Source organism: Ochotona curzoniae, unplaced genomic scaffold (assembly GCF_017591425.1).
Source record: "Ochotona curzoniae isolate NIBS_2020 unplaced genomic scaffold, NIBS_Ocur_1.0 scaffold_4701, whole genome shotgun sequence".
Lineage (NCBI taxonomy): Eukaryota > Metazoa > Chordata > Mammalia > Lagomorpha > Ochotonidae > Ochotona > Ochotona curzoniae.
In genome coordinates this window covers 78,940,287-78,956,239 of record NW_024467122.1, presented here as the reverse complement: position 1 = coordinate 78,956,239, position 15,953 = coordinate 78,940,287, and the positions used below count along the sequence as shown (strand labels likewise).

Sequence of the window (15,953 nt, the reverse complement as noted above, 5' to 3'; positions counted from 1 at the left end):
GGCTTGACATTTGCCAGTCTGTTCAGAAAGGAATCGAGAAGAAAATCTAAAAAGATTTTCATAAATGTTGATTGCTTGATTGGTCTCCTGTACCAATGTGTATATACCATTTCTGTGGATTCACCCACTTAAAGTACACAGTTGGTGGCTATTAGTGTATTCACAGAGGTTTTTTAAAAGATGTATTTATTTTTATTTGAAAGGTAGAGTAGAATTACCCAGAGAAGGAAAGACAGACATCTTCCATCTGTTGTTTTTGCTGTAACCGCCATAACTGAGCTGAGCCGATCTGAAGCCAGGAACGAGGAGTCTCTTCCAGCTCTCCCATGTAGGTGCAGGGTCCCAAGGCTTTCGGCTGCTTTCCCAGGCCACAGGCAGGGAGCTGGATGGGAAGTGGAGCAGCTGGACATGAACCAGCGCCCATGGGATGCTAGTGCCAAGTGCAGAGGCTTAGCCTGCTGCATCACGTTGCTGGCCTCATATTCTTAGAGTTTTACAAACTTCACCATAATTGGTTCCCCACATTTCTCTTGACAGTGAACTCCAGAAGGGGCCCTGAGGTAGTCTGTGCAGCCCCTAGGGAACAGGAATCTCTGTGGCATGGAGAGCAACCTGCCCATTCCTACCAGAAATCCTTTGCTGGCTGGGAGCACAGCCCTTTGCTTCCAGACCAGGATCCTCTCTGTATTGTACCAAGGCCTGTGTCTCCTTCCTGAGCCAGATCCTCCTCTGGCCTTTTTAGAAAAAGTCTTTTTGGGCCCCTTTCTTTTTTAGAGTTGGGTCAAGGAGCCTCAGTGATGACACTCTGCCTCTCTTAGGGTGTCCCGGCTTCTTTTTGATCCTGATGATCCTATCATGATGCCCTCCTACCATTGGCATCTGCATGCAGTTTGCCAAATTCTAAGTGTGGATTTGACTTCATGTCAGGATTGGGGTCAGCAGACTTCAGCTGAGCTGCCAAGGCCACCATGGTGGTCCACTGCTGACCTGGCCAGCACTAGGTCTTCAGGGACTTGGGAAGTCGAGAAGATTATGGAACAATGGGGTTTCGGTGGGTTTTAGGAGTTTCAAGGATTGAGCAACTTGGGTGAATTGAGACCCTTTTAGGATGGTGGGTGACCCAACGCAGCTCTTCCTTCTTTGCCAGCAGCAGGGGAAGCACACAGAGCCCATTGCCTCGTTGGCCTCATGTCCTGTGTAGTTCCTTTATTCAGGAATCCTTGGGTCCTGTATTACCAGCATATTACCAGAGCAAAATTAAACACTGGCTGCTTGACACTGGACAGACAGCACACCAGGGAGAAGAGCTGACACATGTTTATCAGAGTGACCACCCAGAGAAAGGTAGACCAGCTCCAGATACGCTGCTCCCCAGTTGGCCAGTTAGCAGGATGAGAAAGTATAGGGGCTGGCCTTTTGCAGGGCTTCCCATAGCAGAGTGCTTGTCTGAGTCCCATCTGCTCGGCTTCTGGGCCAACTCAATGTATGTGGGAAGGCAGCAGGGTAGGTAGTGGCCCAAGTACATGGGCCTCTGCTACCCACGTGGGTGATCCCAATGAAAGTTCCTGGCTTCTGCTTGGCCCAGCCCTGGCTGTTGGAGCCATTTGAACAGTGAACCAGCAGATGGAAGATTCTTTCTCTTTCTTTCTGAAACTGCCTTTCAAATAAATGAATCTTTAAAAAAAGGGAGGGGGGAGCTAGCACTGTGGCATAGCAAGCTAAGCCTTGACCTGTGAAGCTGGCATCCCATATATGTGCTTATTCATGTCCAACTACTGAACTTCTGATCCAGCTCCCTGGTTGTGGCCTGGGAGTATAGCAAAGGATGGCCCAAGTCCTTGGACCACTCCACCCACATGGGAGACCAAGAAATAACCCTGGCTTCAGATTAGCTAAATTCTGGCCATTGCAGCTATTTGGAGAGTGAACTAGTGAATGGAAAATCTTTATCTCTGTGCCTTTTTGTATGTCTCACTCAATAAATAACTCTGTCTTTCAAATGAAAAATAAAATATTGTAAAATTGGGCCCAGCACAGTAGCTTAGCTGCTAAAGTCCTTACCTTACATGCTCCAGGATCCCATATGGGCACCAGTTCTAATCCTGGTGGCCCCACTTCCCAGCCGGCTCCCTGCTTGTGGCCTGGGAAAGCAGTCAAGGACAGCTCAAAGCCTTAGAACCCTGCACCCATGTGGGAGACCTGGAAGAGGCTCCTGGCTCCGGATTGGTTCAGCTCAGGCCATTGTGGTCTCTTGGGGAGTGAATCAATGGATGGAAGACATTGCTCTCTGGCTTTCCTCCTCTCTGTATATTTGACTTTCCAGTAAAAAATAAAATAAATCTGAAAAAAATATTTAAAAATCAGAGTATATGATTGTAATGAGGTCAAAGAAACCATTGGTTCTAAACTTCTTAGGCCAACAGTCCAGGTTACACAAAAAGGTTAATAATTTGATTTTGTTAGTTGATGTGAAGAGAAGGGAAGAGAAGATGTGTTTGTTATGGTTCTACGCACCATTTGGCACAATTACAGCCCTGTAATTTTGTTTTTGTTTTTATTATCCAATATTTGTTTATTTATTTGAAAATAATAATTAGGGAAAGATTGAGATCCTCTGTCCTCTGTTTGCTTTTCAAATAGTTGCAACAGTCAGGACAGGGCCAGACTAAACCAGACGTTTCTTCCAGGTCTCTCACACGTGTGCAAGGGCCCAAGGTCTTGGACCCATCCTCGCTGCTTTGTCAGGCACATTAGCAGGGAGGTGGGTTGGAACTGGAGTGGCAACAGTTTTACCTGCTGTTTCATGATAGTGCCCTACAAGCCCCCAGCTTTGGGTTGTAGGGTCTTAACCTGTTTGTTTGTTTGTTTGAAGTTTTGATGATGTTTACATAGTTGATTAAGGTGGGAAAAGTCGAGGATTAGGGGAAAGTGGGTAAGACCATTGTTTCTAAATTTTCTCTTCTTCCTATATTTGGGGAAAGGGGAGAGATAAAGGGAGAAGCCCCCCCCCAGCCTCTATTGTAGGAGGGGAACGGCCACCCATGTCATCCCAGGGTCCTTGATGTGGAGCATGCTCTGAGGGTTCTGCTCAAGTGGTTTTGATAGCTCTGAAATGCTGTCAAGCTCACTGATCCAAAGATGAGGAAATCCTTCTAAAGTCCATTGGCGGACACAGTCCACCTTAGAGTCTCCATTTGCCCAGATATTTGCCACCAAGGCTTTGCTGGGGAAGTTGACCAATTTGTTCTGCCCTCTTTCCTCTGCTATGGTACTGCATGTCCTCTGCAGGCCCCAACAAACTACCATATCCTCCTTGTGCATCTGGGAATGTTGTGCACTGCTCCATCTTAGCCACTGAGGAGGCCCAGCTCTGACACATGCACTCCACATTCAGACCACAGATCCTACAATTTTCCCTGTGATTGGAGTTCTGAGTCCAGTGATTCAGTTGGGGGGATCCCCAACAAAACCTCATCTGAGGTGATCCCAGACCTGGCTCTTGTGTGTGCCTGCCAGTACAGAGTCTGGCTCTGTCTGTCACCCACATCAGCCTACACTCACACTGGTAGTTGTAGTTGCTGTGTCAGTCTGTCTCTAGTGGTGCAGCCCAGCCCGATCCTGCCCAGCACACACTTGGCCCTCACACAAACCAGTGGGAATTGCAGCCTAGTCAGAGCGACCCCAATAACCCCTACTAGGCCCACCCCCTGCCCTGGTTCCTATGCTTGCCACTATGTACAGCCAGCTGATCCAGTCTATCCCACATCCCATTCAGCTCTCATACAGGTCAATGGGCATTGAAGCCTGATTCAACCCAAACAACCCATTATCTAACCCACACTTGTACCAGCAGGTGCCACCACCTGTCCAGCCAGGCCTGGCCCCAGCCCTAGTTCTCATGCTCACCAGTTGGGAGTTGCATCCCATCAGAGAAGTGCCCAGAGTTTCCCTGCTGGGCCCACTCCCAGGTCTTGCCTTCTCTAGGTGGTTCTACAGTCTAGCTTGACAGGACTTGCCCCCAGTTCCAGCACCTGCTAGCTGATGCTGCAGCGAAGCCTAACCAGCCTGTACTTATTTTGGCTTATGTATGGACCAGTGGGTACAGTCACAGTTAGCCCAGCCTGGCTCTCCCTGTAACCCAGTTCACATTCCAGCCAGCAGGTGGTATAGCCCTGCCCAGTCTGGTCTGCTCCAGTCCCATTTTTCATGCTTGCCAGTGGGAGCAGTGACCCAGCAGGGAAGCCCCCTGCAGCCCCTCTACCCAGGCTCACAACCCCCACTTCTGTGTCTCACATGTGCTGGTGGGTGCTGCAGCCCGACCTGGCCTGTCCTGCAACTAGTCCTGGTCCTCGGATCTGCCAGTGGGTGTTGCAACCTGGCCTGGTCTGGGCTGCTCCCAGCCTTTGGTTCTAGCACTCACCTGCAGGGATTGCATCCTGACAGAGGAGACCCCCAAGCTCCTCTATCAAATCTCCTCCCAGTGGCAAATCTCGCACACACCACACACTGTGGGTCCTTGGCCCAGACTTAGTCCACCTCCTATCCTAGCACAAACAGTGGCCTTGCCCAACCGGCCTATACCTATTCTGGTTCTTACTGCGGGTGCTACAGACCAACCACACCTGTTCCACACCCAGACATATTTCATGTGGTTTAGCTGATACCGAGACCTAGCCCAGCCTGTCCTACACCCTCCCTGCCTCTCACAAGCACTAGCAGGTGTTGGAGTCTAGCCCAGTGTGGCATACCCCAGACCCAGTTCACATACATGCCAAGGGATACTACAATCATGTCCAGCCCAGATCTCAGCTTCCATTCCAGCTCTCATGCTAGCCAGTGGGAAGCCCAGCCCAGCCAGGGCTTTGCCTTAGCTCCTCAACCAGGCCTGTTCACAGACACAGACATTGCACATGCCAGTGGTTGCTCTGATCCAGCTCAGCATACCCTATCCCCTTTCTTGGCCCTTACCATTGAATGCTGTAGCCTGACCTGTCCTGGCCCACCCCTAGTTCCAAGTCTCATTGGTGGGTACTACAGCCTAGCCCTGCCCAGTCTGCTCCCATCTCTATCTTTTGCAAACTGGTAGGTGTGGAAACATGACCCACACTTCAGCATGGGCATGCCCATTCTGCCCCTCTCCAGAACCGACCCACACACATACCGACAGGTGGAGCTAGCTTGCCTTACCTGACCAACACCCAGGCCTGAGTCACGTGCTCACCAACAGGAGCTATGCCCACCAGGGAAGTTCCCACCAGTCCCACTCCCAGACCCAGATCTCACATATGTCAGCGAGTGCTAGGTCCTTAACGGGTATAATCTACCCCCTGTCCCGGTCTTTGTATGAACTCGTGAATGTTGCGGCCCAGCCCACCCCACAGCCTGTGCTTGGATGCACCTGTGGGTGCTGCACCCTGGACCAGCCTGGCCTGTATACTCAATCCCAGCACCCATGAGTGTTGGAGGGTTCCATGGTCATACCTACCTAGCTCAGCCCGTCACCACCCCACCTCTTAAGCAAACCAGCGGAAATCGTAATTCTCCCGGGGTGGGCATATCTCACACAAAGTGGTGCCCCCAGATCTGGTTCTCTCGTGTGCTGGTTAGTGTCATGGCCCAGCCTAATGTGACCCATCCCCTATTCTGATACTCACTGGCGGGTACTGTGACCAAGTCCTGCCAGGTAGGCTCCCAGCCCTAACTTTTGTGAGCACTGGTGGGTGATGGTCGGCAGTGGTTGATGCTAAGTAGCCCAACCAACTCAGGTTTCATATCTGGGTGAGTGCATCAGTCTGACTCAGAATGGTCCTCTGGCTTCTAAATCGCTTAGTCTCAGCCCCCTTGCTTACCTGCAAGTACGGTGGCCGTGTTGATGGAAATCTCCCAAGTTATTCCTCACCTGCAACATACTCCCTCAGTGGTCCTCCCTCCCTCACATCCCCACACCCCACTCCCTGAGCAGTCCACAGTCCTTGTGCCGGGTAGCACATGGGTTTCCCAGGCTGGAATTCCCAAGCCTGGTTTTCTGGTGAAGTGGCATGCTGGCCTGGAGCTCTGCCTGCCCATCAGAGACCCACAATCTTTGACGGAGTCCCAGACCCTGTCCTCTGACACGTGTACAGGTTTGGGACCTTACCTCTGCATTCGTCTGGGACACAAGTGCTTGTGCAAGATCCCGGGCACTGCACGTGGGCACACCACTCTGGTCTGGGGCCTTTCCCTCCCGCTTCCACATCTGTGATCTGAGACCCCCTCCAGTAGCCCCCAGGCCGCAGAGCTCATAGGAGAAAGTGAAGCCACCAGCAGTTCTGGCTCCTCAAAGCTCCCATTTGTTTTCTATCTCATGCTTCTCACCCTACTTGCAGAACAACCCTCTCCCCAGCCCCACCCCTCCCTGGACTTCTCATCCCAGAGGGGTCTCCAGCCATTGAGACTGAAAAGTTGGTAGCAGCCCACTTGGTAGTGGCCACACGGCAGCCTCTTCCCCATCCCAGGCCTGAGAGTTGGGCCCTCCCATGTGAGGGACAGAGGTAGCACACACAGGAATAATCTGTGCCTGGAGGGGCCCCAGACCCGGTGTGATGCCAGCATACAGCCAGCCACTCGCACTTGGATGTGATGACCCGATTTTTTATCAGCAGTCCCTCCCAAGATTAACGGAGACTTGTTGGATTAGCTGAAACTGAGTTTGGGTCTGAGGTCTTTTTTTTTTTTTTAACCTTAATTGCTTTAGCTCAGTAGTAACTATTCCCCCGCACCACCACCACCACCACAAAAAAGTTCTTGGATTTATGTTTTAAACACAAAATGTAATGGTGCTTGTGTTGCATTTGTAGGAATGGCAAGGAATTCACTATGCCAAAAAGAAAAATGGAGATAATATACAACAAAATGTGAAGATAATACCTGTTGTTGGACAGGGAGGGTAAGTTGGAGGGAAAAAGAAGTTGTTCTGGTTGGATTTCATGCTTAGGATCACTGCAAAGTTTGCTCTGAATTCCCGAGACCTGCCCACAGGATTTGTCAAGCCAGACTCACGGGCAGGTCAGGTGTCATCATGGAATGGCCCTCTGTATAGGGCTTTCCTGACAGCCTCATCCACCTCATGTCCCCAGCGTCAGGATGGGTGTGTTTTAAGCCTTGTAGATGCACAAGGGACTCAAGTGCTTACACTTAAAACCAGACTATCCACGCTTGACGCTGCTTGACACACATCTGTGTTAGCCAGCGTTTTATCAAAACCAGATCCCCAAGAGGAGCTATTGTGAAAGGAAGCAGGTGTGTTTCAGTTCAAAGTTTCAGAGACTCACATCCGAGGCCTGGCAGCCCACTGGTGGAGAGGAGGGTGGTGGCTGGTGGTGGAACATGTGTGGAGGAAGGGAAGGGTAGCCAGCATGTGCACTGGTTCTCAGTGGGTCAGTCAGCTTCTCTCTGTAAAGCCACAGTGATTTGATCTTGGGGTTGTTGCATTTCAGGAGTTGAACCCCACCTAGCCACTTTTTAAAGCCCCAGATTCAGATAGCACAGCTGGGGTCAAAGCTCTCCCCTTAATCTACTAAGTAGTAACACTCTATTAACCATGAACGTGAGGCTTATAGGCCCTTGGGGGACACTCAGACTGGTACCCAAATCACAGTGTGTGTTGGCTGGGCTGGGGGAGTCTGGCTCTTTAGTTTGGTACCCTGTGCCTTATTCTAGCAAAAGCCTAGCAAATTAGGTAAAAATATACTAACAGTTACAGAAATTCTCAGATATTGGCTATAGACTGGAAGTCAATTTCTATATCAGGAGCCTAAAAATTTTAGATGGTTTATCTCAGACTCTAGGTTAAGGGAGAAAAAGTGGAAAATTACAAATATGAAATTGTAGAAACCCAACCACAAAATATGCACCCATAAGAAAGGCTGCTCATAGAAAAAGCAAGTGACCAGGAGCAAGCTTGCAGTATGAAGTGCAGGTTAGACCTCATGTAGGGTCCCTGTCGTGAGAGAGGAGGGGCCATGGCCCTGGGTGGCCACTGCTTCTCCCTGAGCCTTCCTCCAGCCAGGCCCTAGCATCTGCTGGTGGTCACTTCCCGAGTCCCAGCAACATCCCTGTTGGTGTCGTGGCTATGTCTGGGAGGCCCAGCTGTTGGCCTATCTGCTACTGCTGGTGCATGGCAGAACTGGCCACAGACCGGAGTACTGACCACATGGCTCACGTGCTGTGCCACCAGGCCCTGCCAGCAGCTGGCATTGCGTTGCGGACTCAGTGTCTGTGAGCCCTCTGTTCTCATTCTTTGCCTTTTTATGTCCCTTCCAAATTTTTTGTGATGAGTGTATAGGGATTCGAGTATCAAAGGGGGGAAAAATGGATGAATGGAAGGAACAATGAGTAAGTGAGCAGTCAGTGGCTTCAGAGCCTTGTTTTCAGCTTGCTGCTGACCCCGCTCTGGAAGCCGTGGCCGCAGGGGACCCAGACAGGTTGGTTCGTTGGTACTTGAGCAGAGTATCAAAAGGATTGCAAATAGGAAGATGTACTGGGGGGCCTTGAAGCCCTTGGCTGCTTAACATGCCACACACGTGGGATTTCTCAGTCTGTCATGATGATTTGACAAGCCAGTTGTTTTCACTGAAGTCACTTCTTTCCTACTGAGACCCCAAAGGATGTTTGTAAACAACAACAACCTCACTGATTAATGGCCTTGGCCACAAAGAATAGGGGAGAGTTATCAAAAGGAGATACTCTTTTTTATGCTAAAACTCAGCTGCCTATTATCTATCAAATTAGAGAGCCACAAGTGAAATAATGCCTTTTTTTTTCCTGCTTACAGAAAAATTAGACACTATGTGTCCATTATCAGAATGTGCAACGGCAACAACAAGGTATGTGAGGATCACCCTGGGACCCACGCGCCCCCGCCCGCCCCCCAAGGCCCTGACATTCAGAACTAATGGCTTTCCAAATTCATTTTTAGGCTGAGAAAATACCTGAAGTTGTTCAGTCTGAAACTCCAGCAGGTATGGTGCCCCATGCTCGCTCTTAGGGCTCCTTGAGGCTTTGGGAAGAAGAGGCAGCAGCCCCTTCCAGCCTGGTGCAGTGACAGACCATGCTTTCAGAGCCCAGTGGTGTAGCACTCCTTTCCCTGGCTTGGAGCAAGGGAGCATCAAAGGAGCAAGCGCTCCAGGGCATTCTTCCTGCACCCCTGGGTGGGCCTCTGCCTCAGGGAAGAGCCAGCCCAACTGAGGCCTGAGCTCATGTGACGTGGGTGTAGGGATGCTTTGATGAGCTGATGTGAGCTTCCAGGACAGGGGGCTGGAGTCAGACCAGACCTGTGGCATGGCTCTTCGTATGTGCCTTCAGTCATCACGGCAGCCTACCGGACAGCGGACAGCCGCCCAGTGCCCCTCACTCATCTGTTGCTTACTCATCCTATTCGCCACCTGCTCCAGCCCACTTTCTGTATCACAAAAAGAGGAGAGAGTAGATGGTGGTGTGGACCAGAGAGGGCACAGTGCAAGGTAGTGCTGGGTTAGGTGGGTCCCACCAGGGTCTGGGGAAGCTGCCACCTGAGGGGTCCCAGCATGCAGCAGCAGAATGGGCCTGTATTCCTCTCCTGTGTTCCACAGAGAGGCAGACTGGAGGTGCTGTTGCTGGTGGCCAGCAAAGCCTCCAAGTGTAAGGCAGATGTAGAACTACAGCGAGGGGTAGCAGAGGGAAGTGGAATTTGAGGTTAACCCAGAGGAGGAGAAAAGGGAAAGGAAGAAAGAGGGAGCCCCGCCAGGAGGTCAGGGAAGGTGGGCAGAAGTAACCAAGCAGGAACACACAGAGGCAGGAGTCAGGGGAGCTGGAGCTGACACGCACGAGGCCGATTCTGCGTTGGGAGCTCCTGCGTGCCCTGTGGAGGGCAGTGAGGGCAGGTCCCGGGCCCAGGGTAGAAGCAGCAAATGGACACTGGTGTGGCCAGGGCCCTGTTTCTACGGTGGCTTGTTGGGGCCTGTGCTGCATGCCTGAGAGCAGCCTTGTGCAGCAGGCATAGCTGCTATTTTTTATGCGATTTTACTTGTGAAACAGATGGAGCTCTCATGGGTGCGCTTAAGCCTGTGAGATGCGCTTCAGCCAGAAAGGAGCTATAGTAATGGACTAGAGGACTTTCATGGGAAACTAGGATAAAAAGATTTGTTTTAGTGCAAAAAAATGTTTAAAATCCATGCATGTTTCCTTCATAATATGGATTTTTCATGACCTTTTTCAAGACTCCTTCATATGCCTGGACTACAGAATTTCATTGCACTGAAAAATGAACTTTCCTATTTATTTGAGAGGCTGAAACAGACAGGCAGGGCTCTCACCCACTGCTTCGTTTCCCAAATCCCCAAGTGAATGAGGGATTGGCCAGGCCAAAACTAGAAGCTAAGAACTGCATCCAGCTCTCCCACAGGGTGGCAGGGACCTAGGTACTTGAGCCTTCCAGTGCTTGCCTGCCAGGGCATCGAGCTGAGATCAGGAGCTGGCACACGGCTCTGGATTAAGGGCATTGTAATGTCCAGGGTCAAGGCCTGCCCCTAGCAGGGTTACTGCTATCACTCTTTTTTTTTTAAGATAATTATTTTTATTTTTGATAGTTTTCCATAGGTGATTAGAGTACAAAGGGGTCAGGGGCTACAAGAAGGTGACACAGACCATTATTTCCACATTCTCTTTTTTTCTTCCTGTTTCTGGGGGAAGGGGAGAAGCCACACCCAGCCTCCCGACCACAGGAGCCATACCCTAGGATGAAGGACAGCCACCAATGCCATCCCAGGGTCCCCAGTGTGGGGCATGCTCCAAGGGTCCTGCTCAAGAGGTTTTGATAGTTCAACAGTTCTGAATTACTGCCCGGCTTGCCACTCCAAGCACGATGAAACCTCTTCAGAATCCTTTGGCTGACATAGTCCACCTTAGAGTCTCCCCAGGTATTCACCACCAAACACTTGGCTGGGATAGTTGATCCATTTGTTCTGTCCTCCATCATTTGTTGTGGTACTAGGTGTCCTCTGCAGGCTCCAATGTGTTGCCATATCCTCCTTGTACATCTGGGAATGCTGTCCACTGCTCCATCTTAGCCACTGAGGAGGCCCAGCTCTGACACATGCACTCCACATTCAGACCACAGATCCAGTGATTCAGTTGAGGGGATCACCAAAGAAACTTCATCTGAGGTGATCCCAGACCAGACTCGTGTGTGCCTGCCGATACAGGATCCGGCACAGGCCGTTGCCCCAAGCAGCTTATGCACATGCTGGTGGTTGTAATTGCTGTGTCAATTCTGTCTCTAGTGGTGCAGCCCAGCCCGATCCTGCCCAGCACACACTTGGCCCTCACACAAACCAGTGGGAGCTGCAGCCTTGTTGGAGCTACCCCAATAACCCCTACTAGGCCCACCCCCTGCCCTAGTTCCCATGCTTGCCAGTATGTACAGCCAGCTGATCCAGTCTGTCCCACATCCCATTCAGCTCTCATACAGGTCAATGGGCATTGAAGCCTGATTCAACACAGCCAGCCCCACTATCCAGCCCACACACATGCTGGTGGGTGCCACTGTGTCTAGCCATGCCTGCCCCAGTCTTGTTGGAGTGGCAACGCAAAAGGGAAATACCCACTGTTTCCCTATTGGGCCTACTCCCACTCCCGGGTCTTGCACTCTCCAGGTGGTTCTGCAGTTTAGCTTGACAGAATTATTCCCCCGTGCCAGCATCTGCCAGCTGATGCTGCTGTAAAGCCCTTCCAACCCACACCCACTCTGGCTTGTGCATTTTGGCTTTCCCATGATCCAGCTCACATGAGGCCAACAGGTGTTATAGCCCTGCCCGACCTGGTCTGCTCTCATGTCAGCTCTCACACTCAGCAGTGGAAGTGATGGTCCAGCATGAGAGCCCCATGCAGCCCTCTACTAGGTTCACCCTTTCCCCGCCTGGGTCTCACGTGTGCTGGTTGGGTCCTGGTCTGACATGGCCCGCCTCACCTCAGCATTTGCCAATGGGTGCTATGGCCTGGCCGGGCCCAGCCCACCCCCAGTTCCAGCTCACGCTGCTGAGGGCTGCAGCCAAGCCCAGCCCAGCCTGGCCAGCCCCTAGTCCCAGCCCTCATGTGAACTGGCTTGTGTTAACAGTTTTATTACAGAAGGAGGAAGCAGGGCTCAGCAAAGTTAAATGATAACCTAGAGTTGGGCAGGAAGGAAATGGCAGAGCTGAGAGTGAGTGGCAGTCATAGGAGATGTTAGGTGAGTAAGATTCTCCAAAACGATACTTGTGCCAGGTCAGCAGTCAGGAGCAGGTCTCTCAGGAGTCAGACACACCAGGTGAGCCACCTGCCTGGGCAGCATGTTATTGGAAAGGCAGATGTGCACAGAGGAGAGACAGAGAGGAAGATCTTCATCCCATGGCTCACTCCCCAGGCGGCCACAGTGGCCAGAGCTGAGCCAATCCGAAGCCAGGAGCCTCTTCTGGGTCTCCCACGCAGGTGCAGGGTCCCAAGGCTTTGGGCCGTCCCCGACTGCCCTCCTAGACCACAAGCAGGGAGCTGGATGAGAAGTGGAACAGCCGGGATTAGAACCGGCACTGATATGAGATCCTAGGCACACTCAGGACAAGGACCTCAACCGCTACGCTGTCGCGCTGGGCCCCAGAACCAGTTTTTGCTAGAAAAGCAGTTTATTGCAAGGGAATGGAGTAGCTCACAGATTGGACAAGAATAGACAGTGTGGAAAAGGGAAAGGAGCCATGAGAAGCTGGGCATTGTGCCCACTGCCCTGTGTGTGCCATAGGAGCTGTACGGTTGAGGGTCACTGCCATCCCTGGTGCGTTTTGAGTACCTGTGGCCCAGCTGATACCTAGAGACGGGGGCTGCTGCCACTGCCATGCACAGCAGCTTCTTGCCACCCTTGCTTACTTGCCTCCTTCACTTCAGTGCAGACTTGGCAGGACCTGGGTCACCTAGAACTCCATTGCTGCCTGAGCATGATGCAGAGGAGGACTTGGGGGCTCCCCAGGCACAGGAAAGACATACTGAATCAGGACATCCAGGAAGCAATGACATCCCAACATACAGCCCTTCCCCTGGCCTGTGCGTGCTCTGGGTACAGAAACGCACAGCGGTCCATGGTGCGATGGGAGGCAGGGATCACTTGCATTCGCTGTGCTTGCTCTGCTACACTGGGGTGCACAGGGGTGCATCCCCTGTCCTGAGGACTGATCTGGTGTCTGGAGGAGAGGCAGGGTTAGCTGGAGGACACAGAGGGAGAAGCTGCATATGCAGAGACAAGGAGACAAGTGGGGATGGGGCAGGCCATGTGACTCAGCCCTGCAGCAAGGGAAGGCCTAGACACTCATGGGAACCAGTAAGTGAGAAGGGCCAGGCCCTGGACATCTAGAGGCAAAGACACAGGGGGAGGAGCTTGCTGTGCTGGACTCCCGATGAGCCTTGAGGATGGCTGCCAGCCTTCTGGCTTGGCCAGCTGGTGGCACAGATGAAATGGTAAGTGTGGATGAGAGCCTGTGGAAGGACAGTGGGGCCAGGTGTGGACTGACCAGGTCTCAAGAGCCAGTGGAGAGGTGGTGCAGTGTTAGGAGACTGCCCGCACTCTGGGCCTTGGGCCAGCTATCCTAAAGAAAGGAAGCAAGACAGGAAGAGTGCCTCTAGTGGAACCTGGTGGCATGTGGGGTTCAGGCACTGACTCCAAAACCAGGATGCTCCGACCAGGTGCTAGACTGTGTGTGTCTGTGCTCTTGAGAAACCCACATTGTCGCTGAGGTCAGAGGGGGAGCAGAGAACAGGGTTCTTGGTTCTTTGGCAAAGTGAAACAGAGAGGCATGTGGGCAGGAAAGGCTGGTCGTGGGGCTGCAGAGCGCACCCAGCCCCAGGATGTGTGCGTAGAGGCTCATGTGCACCTGGAGAAGGTGAGCTTTCTCGTGAGGACAGATCTGCGCTGTGCTCCGGGGCCTGGGGCCAGTGCTCTCCAAGGCCTGCTGGAGCTGGGAGGCTGTTCAGACGCATTCAGCAACCTGTGCAGTCTGCTTCTGCTCTGGCCGCAGCCACCCGCCTCCCGGCTGCAGCTGCCCCCAGCTCCTCCCGCCCCCCAGGGGACTGTGCACACCGTATACTTGCCACTCTCAGTCCGCACACCATGACGCCTTACTCATCTCGCGTCACTAATGGCTACCCCAGGGCCTGGCAGAGTTCAGTGGCCTGCAAGTGTCTGTTGATGAATCAGAGCAGAAAGAAGGAACAGATGCAGAATTCCAGCCGGGTCTCAAATGACAGCACCGCTATATCCACTTACACCTAGCTGCCTGCAGATAGATTGAGGGAGCAAGCTTGGCTCATGGGACCTGAAGAGAGAAGGTGAACGACCCCAGAGGGTAACATGTGTCCGTGCTAGGACAGGGCAGAGCAAGGATGGGTACAGCAGTGTTGAGAAGGTAGGTGGAACCCATGAGTCAGACTGAGCAGTGGGGCAGGTGGGGTGATTTATCTCCCCCATACATGACCTGGGATGCGGGCAGCTCATTCTGGGTAAGGAGCTGATGGTAGCGCCTGAGGGGCATGGGGTGGGGGTCAGGTAAGATCTGAGCACTCAGGCCTGGAGCACAAGAGAGGTCGTCTTGGGGAAGATGGCCGCCTGGGAGTTAGTCACAGCTGGGAGAAGAACAGAGTTAAGGACGGAAATTTTGGAACCATTGGAGGGAGAAGAGGGTCATGCAGGAGACCGGGAGGGCATCCTGAGAGGTGAGAGAGGTGAACGTCCCCCCAGGAGCACAGGCCCCGCCGACGGCAGGGTGTGCAGAGAGGGACTGGAGATCTGGGGACTCCGATGAGAATCGCAGTTTGGGCCCTCGGAGTTGGCAGCAAGAGGCAATGGGTGGCCTCAGCAGGTGCACAGCCAGCTGGAACAAGAGAAGCACCTCCACAGTGCAGAGGGGCCCCCAGGGGACCTGCCCTGGGGACATAGGAGCAGAGGAAGAAGGGCTCCTAGGTAAGGAAGCCAAGAAGGCACCAAGAAGCTGCCTCTGGGGTGGGACACCTGGAGCCGGAATACTCACTGTGTTATGGCCGCCTCCCAATTTCCCTGTCTGTGAATGAGGACATGAGGTGTGGCCCACAATAGCCTCAACACCATAAGTGGCAGCCAGCAGGTGCACAGAGGAGGGATCCATGAGGAAGTTTACTCTGCTGTCACCAATGACCAGGGTGGAGATTGGGGTAGAGAAGTTTCCAGGATAGTCCTTGTGGAACTCATAAAGCTATGCCCCTCACAGACAGCAGGGTCAGCAGGAGCAAGGTCAAAGAGAAGGGTTCATGGAGACATTGAGGAGAAAGTAAGGGAAAGGTTTATTCCTCTTAGCGGCAATGTCTGGAGACCAGAATTCCCCCACATTGTACTTGTTCCCCGCAAGTGTGATGGGGGACTTGCCTGAGCCCCGCTCTGCCACTTGTAGTAGAGGCCAGGGATGTGCAGGGTCACCTGCAGCTCACAGCACCCATGTTAGTGAGGGCACCACGACACCCTGAAACAGCCCAGGCCCCAGGTGGCACAGTCTCCCATGTGTCCTGTGAAATCTTCAGTGAGGTTTTAATTCTTTACTTTTGTCTTACGTTGATAACCTTTCCTAATTTGTTGCTGGAGTCACCTGGAAGAGGTGGTGATAAGGTGACTGTTCCCACAGATAACCAGACGGGCAAGCACCGAGACAGGAGGAAAGGCTCCCTGGACGTCCGAGCTCTCGCTTCGCGGACAAACGAAGGTGAGTGACTGGCAGGAGGGCACGGCGGCACCCTGAGCACTGGCCAGAGGCCTGCCCGGAACCAACCCTGCCCCCCGGCCATTCTGTCCACGTGGGACAGGACCTTGGGGGTCCTTGTTCCTGCTCCCGCATTGCAACATGCAGTCCCCATCTGCTGTCCATTCAAATAATGAGGCTGTTTTTCTAGTTGAT

At 52.6% G+C, this 15,953-nt stretch overlaps 1 protein-coding gene across 2 annotated transcripts in view; it reads left to right on the top strand.

The window, feature by feature from the left end:
• Positions 1–15,953, top strand: part of PDE8A (phosphodiesterase 8A) — a 131,569-nt gene that overhangs the window by 95,138 nt on the left and 20,478 nt on the right. For both annotated transcript variants that reach the window (XM_040970146.1, XM_040970145.1), the window contains 4 exons: positions 6,837–6,925; positions 8,813–8,864; positions 8,957–8,999; positions 15,684–15,761. In XM_040970146.1, the coding sequence (XP_040826080.1) occupies positions 6,837–6,925; positions 8,813–8,864; positions 8,957–8,999; positions 15,684–15,761 (262 nt within the window). The remainder of the gene's footprint in view (positions 1–6,836; positions 6,926–8,812; positions 8,865–8,956; positions 9,000–15,683; positions 15,762–15,953) is intronic.